General features: G+C 31.3%; 1 protein-coding gene across 13 annotated transcripts in view; it reads right to left on the bottom strand.

Annotated features, from left to right (window-relative positions):
* Positions 1–1,487: 1,487 nt before the first annotated feature.
* The window catches only part of LOC128168168 (protein pangolin, isoforms A/H/I/S-like), a 41,449-nt gene continuing 36,777 nt past the window's right edge, over positions 1,488–6,159 (bottom strand). For 9 of the 13 annotated variants that reach the window (XM_052834286.1, XM_052834289.1, XM_052834288.1 and 6 more), the window contains one exon: positions 1,488–4,856. In XM_052834286.1, the coding sequence (XP_052690246.1) occupies positions 4,445–4,856 (412 nt within the window). In that variant the 3' untranslated portion in view covers positions 1,488–4,444. Of the gene's footprint in view, positions 4,857–5,742; positions 5,801–6,159 lie in introns of all 13 variants that reach the window. The other 4 variants (XM_052834298.1, XM_052834297.1, XM_052834295.1 and 1 more) reach the window with 1 other exon arrangement.

Raw genomic sequence — 6,159 nt, forward strand, 5'->3', positions numbered from 1 at the left:
TCCGACAGATTGTCTATTTCACTTCATTTGATTAATTTGCATGAACCTTTCAGACAAATAGCGAACTCCTTAGGCAGACAGCCTCTGTCTACCACAGGCACCTGATGTCTTAAACTTTTTTCTTCATAATAAAATCCCTTTTTAATAATGGTATATTATTACAGTACAAGGAATATTTTTTCATCTATAAAAAGAAAAGTTCAAAACATCAGTTGCCGTGTTTTATAATAAAGTTCCAGAAAAATAAAAAAATTAATGTACCTTTATAAAATATTTATTCAAAAAGAAGGACTACTAGTACATGTACTACACTTGCAAAAATGTGTCATACGAGTATGACACATTTCTGCAAGTTTTTTTCTGGAACTTTTTACTCCCTGAATTGAAAATGGAAAGTGTTTTACTACCCTTGCAGATGGAACCTTTGTGTATGAGTCTTGCACCATATATCCTTGTCCTATACTTACGATAAAAGGTTCATCAGGTCAGATTAATTTGTCAGAGACTATCAAGATCACAACACAGTGAAGCTAGGCAGCTCCTACCCTTATTGTTTGATGTTGCTGAATAGAATTCCATGAAGCAAGAAAATTTATGTTCATAATTGCAGGAAATTCTGATCCCATCATTTTTCTGGCAGTTTTGCCACTTTACTTTTGATCTTAGAATTTTTGACATTATTATAGCTAGAGTACAGATGTATATTACTGAAAGATTTTGCCAGCACAACTCTGATAAAACCACTCCATAGAATTTAATGAATCTTTGTAGTTGTGTAGATTGGCATATTTACAATATCTTAAAAACAAAGCTATTGAGGTACCAGAACTTGAGAAAAGCAAAACTAGTTTGATATTAAAGTAATACCGAGACATCCCATTATTAGTGAAGGGGCAAATATGGGGGTCCATGGAATTGCTTGAGAAAAAAGAAGAGTTATCTTTCTTTTTACACTAATTTTTGTAATGATGACAATCCTCACTGGTGAACTATCAGGTATACCTTTAATTTAAAGATATGATGTTTTAAGCTGTATAGTAATTATTTGATTATTTTTCTATATCTTTAGAGCTTTCCTTCCAAAAGACACCAATAGTCTAGAAGTTGCCAAGCTGTCTTAAATAATCCTTTCCAAATTCTAAACACAATTAGCTCCTTTTATTCCAAGTCCAAAATGTTCAATGGGGTAATTCTTTTTCAACAGACAAACAAGTCCGATTCTGTAACAAGAACGTTACTATTTTTATGTTAATTTACATGTATACTAAATATACCAGTTAATGGCATAATTGCATTTGACCTATCCTCAGGCAGTGATGACTAAAATCAAAATTAAAGTGATAGCATACTTTGTTCAATGATTTATGAAGATTTGATTTTTATACCATAAAATTTAAAAATTGGTTGAAATCGGGGGCAGATATTTGACCATACCGCACATAGTTCTTTACAGCTCAAGTGAGCCAAAAAACAAATGCAACACCATGTAATATTTCAATTCAATTTCAGTTGAGGTTTATTACAGAAACAAGAAATGCTTTAACATATAAATACACGAGTCGAATGTATATAAAAAAAGATGTCATAAAAGTCATCGAGAGTGACACCTAAGAAATGTCAAGGACACCTCTATGAGGTCAAGGCTACCTCTGAAGTGAAAAGCAAATGAAATAATAAGCACCAATTCTAGTTGAAAATTTTCAACTAGGTATACAACTCTTGTTTTATATGCAACATAAAATGATAAAAATATCTGCTCTTCCATACAATCTAGTACTTAAAACAAAGTTAATAAAATTCACTAACAAAAAGTAATTCGACAGTTTAAAAAAATAACAAAATAGAAAATTCATAAATTTACAAATTTTGGCTTCCAGTCTAACACACATACATTGTACACTTTAAAGGAGAATTTGTGTGACACAGTATGTGTATTAGGTGGGCAAAGTCTATTAAAGAGAACAATACACACTTAAATCATTGAAGAAATTGTTCAAATTTAGCATGGCAAAAAGGCTTTTCTATAGCAAAAATAAAACTACTTGTGGAAAAAAACCCCAGCTCATTTCAGTGTATATGTAAAACAGCAATTACTCAGTTTTTGTTTTCCTCTTCATATCTGAATTCATAATGTTATTTTTTCATATATTTTTATGAATATAAAACTATGAAATGATAAAACATAAACTGTATTACAATGAACAACTGAAAATTTAAAATTTGTAGATTCAAAACCTATCATTCGCTAACTACTCTACTCTGCTGCTTTACAAATGCACTGCTCCCTAAGGCAGTGAAAAATAAAAAAAATGGAAGTAAAAAAAATATTTTGAAACTCAGACATGCAAGGAATAAGCTAAATATAATATACAACATTTCTACTTCTGTGCAATTTAAACATATGAACTTAAAATGCCTAAAATAGCACTAATATATTGTGGATTTTGTTGTCACTTTGTGACATGGGGGGAAATATGGAATTGGACCATAAAAAAATAAAATAAAAAGCAAAGCTTAAGGATTTTTAAGTGCCACTCTCGAGCCAGATCAAGTTACTTTAGTCTTGAACTACTTGCCCATGTTCAAATCAGTATCATATTAAATCATTTAAAAGCTCATATTGAATTTGTTCATCCATAAAAAAAATGATTATCCAAATGTATACCATGTGAATTTTCTTCACATGGCTACTGATTTTTCTACTAAAAATATATGTTTCTGTTTAAATTAATAAAACTCCACACTGAATTCATACAGATAATAGACATGCAAAATAGGTTTTGTCTAAATTAAAATTATACGTTGAAAACCAAGTATTGCACTTTTTAAACATATGACAAATTCAAATTGGTGTATGAATACAAAAATTATGAAAATAAAATATTCAGATTAAAATATGTAGTTCCTACTGAAATATGTTTCAAAAAGTGCTAAAAATATTTCTTTAAAAAAAAGTGAACCACATTCAACTTTACAACCTATGCAAAAACTGCGGGCTTTGTCTTTACACGTTAGCTTGCCTATCATAAAATGAAATATTGAAGTTCTCCAAAATAAATTCTTTGAGAATTTACTCCTGTATAATTTTTAAAGTGTAAATTATTTTGAAGATGTCGATTGTGTACATGGATTGTGGAATGGTTCACATTTTCGCTTTGCAAATGTGAATTGAATATTGCTGCTCCATTGTGGAATCAGTCTTCAAATACAGCACCTCCCCAGACTAAAAACATCCACCCTAACATATACATAAAATATTTGTAGATTTGTGTTTCAAACCACTGAAAATATACGGAGAGAGTAAAAATACTACTTCATGAAAGTTTTTAAGATGCACCAAATAAATTATTCTGCGGTCAACAGTATTTCATATACCACAACAAAATTTATAAAATTCGCTCTCTTTCCTCTCATCCAATGGTTAGAATTTTTTGTATACTGTTAAGTTATTTTTTTTTCTCCATTCAAGTATAAAATTAACAGTTTACAACTTCCTAAGAATGGATGGAATAAAGATATTTTACCTGCCTTTACAAATATATACATTTTTGTGTCTATATAGATCTCTGTAAGTATTCAATACAGTAATAAAAATATCACATATTGGTTGCAATCTGAACAGAAATTTAAAGTATAAGTCTCACATTTTTGTTATACACATATTTTAAAAAATAAGTAATAATAAACATAGTATCATTTGAATTATCATTTTGTAGTACATGTAGTATCTTTTGATTACCCAATTCTGTCTTAAGACTTGACTGTAACCTACTACAGAGTCTACAAGACAAAACTGAAGTCATCATAGGGTATACATATTACTTCTTCAATAATACACATGTAATATTGTAATACTACATCAGCAACAGTGAGAGAAGATAAGTTATACGAACATCACAACAACTGGACATGTTAAGGCAAGTTCAGCTCTACTCTCGTGTACAAACAACTGAACTTATTTTGTATCATTTACTCTAAAATAGATATATTTATATAAAAAGAAAGAAAAAAATCTCATGATAGTATGAACAACTGTCACACATGACCTTATATTTGAAATAAAGGCATGAACTCTACATGATTACTCTCACTATGTCACATAATCACGATCACCTTCCCTCTTACACAATAGAGGAAATGATTTGTTCATGAAGGTCCATTCAAAATCCTCACACAGTTTCCATTTTGTGCAAAGGATTTTGGTCTGGGAAGTTTGAGCATGTGCACTGAGACTGAAAAAATGTACTATTTGAAAAATGAGTTAAACACTAAATGACACGAGATCAATTGCTTATTATGCCTTACAGCAATGCATGAAAAATCTGAGAATTTACTAATTTTGTTGAGAAAATAACTTTCACATAGTATGACTGATGAAAAGAATATAGATAATTTGTTTCATTTACAGACAGAAAACAAAACATTGATCCCATGGTTTTGTGTGTTAAGTGATCGGTATGTTATTATTTAGATGACGTGATTTCACAGGGGTAGAAGTAAGGGTAACATCTAAATCGTCCATTTCTTGACATGCTTCCTCTAACTCCCCAGACCTTGGATGGCCAGCATTAGGTAACAGTCTGTTCCTGTCATCGCTCTGTGTTGGCAAATCTAGTCGCCCACCAGCCCTGGCTGCAAGGTTCAATGGGGAGGGGGAGTTTCGACAGAAAGTCTTGGATGGTGAGGAAAATGCGTCATCACTGGTTACTGAGCGACACATGGGGCTTCCTGTCATGGAATCACTGTCGTTCACCGAGTCGTCGTTAGCAAAGCTGTCACTTAATATGTCGTCACCATCATAAAAATACTCATTCCCATCCTCATCCACCCTGTATCTAATACATTTCTTCTTCCTCCTGAAATTATACAATAAACAATTGACTCAAGGATAAAAATACACTGATAATGACATACAGAAAACAATTTCCCTTTCCTTTTCTCTTTTTTTTAATACTCCTGCTTAATAAGGAAACAAAAACAAAAAACTTGATCAACTTAGAAGTTTAATCACTTGAACTTTATTCATGATCAAAATTTAAGATAAAATGAAGCCTTTGGTCCATGTCTGTGAATTCATTATGAAGAATACATACTGGCTACATAACATGATAAAGCATACACACGGTTTCTACTGCGTTTTCTGTATATACAGTAATAATAAATACATGAACTACACTTGCTTTGCATTTTGAGTTTGCAATACAATATTTGATTGATGCAAAAACTGACAACTAAATGGAAGAAGCGAATGAAAAATGCATTTCTGACAAAACTGGCTGGCAGGTAGTATGATTCTCAGCATGTACCATGCTGTAATGATTAGCACTAGCGATGTCAAAATATTCAAAAGCAAAATTATTTCTCCTTTTTTTCTTTTCATGGTTAATTACAAGTTAAACATCAAAAGCAAAAACATCACAAGAAAAATCAGCAATATCACACAAAAATAAAGAAATAAAAATTCTTATTAATCTAAAGCATACACAAATATAAAAGATGAAAAAAAATATATTCTATGCATGAATATTCCCTGTTGCTATGGCAACATGCAAATTTTATTAAGCTGATGAGTAGATGCAATGCATGATGGGTAAAAATGTCCTGCAAAGGATGGAAAATTTTTAAAGCATTAATTGTAGGCTGCATACAAAAAATGGTAGAGCATGCATATAGGCAGCAGTGTTGTGCTTCTAGGTTGCATACTTATAAAGCAGCATTCTGATTACTTGAATATAGTAATACCTCTGGAGGATTTGACGGTTTTACATCAGCTGTTTCGCACGAATTCTCATGCAAAGACCTGAAATGATATAACACCCTAGAGGATCTCCAACAATATACCAGGGTACTGACGGAACCTGATCATGGGTACAGTTTTTAGATGGACCACTTATAATGAAAGGTTTTATGTTTCCCTTTAAAAATCAATCTGATGAAGGATGGAGATCAAGCCCAACACTAAGTTTTTAAAAGATCTTGGACTAAAGATACTTGAGATGCAACAAGATATTATGTTTATGAAGTTTCATCCATTTGTGTAAATAGGTATTATTGAATATGATGCCCTGCAAGTTCCTATGAGGCATTCAAAGAAAAAAAATCCTGGTATGCTTTTAAATATTTAAGAAATGTAAAGAGACATGACACTTATATTTAAAG

This window comes from Crassostrea angulata, chromosome 10 (assembly GCF_025612915.1).
Source record: "Crassostrea angulata isolate pt1a10 chromosome 10, ASM2561291v2, whole genome shotgun sequence".
In the NCBI taxonomy this organism is placed as follows: domain Eukaryota; kingdom Metazoa; phylum Mollusca; class Bivalvia; order Ostreida; family Ostreidae; genus Magallana; species Magallana angulata.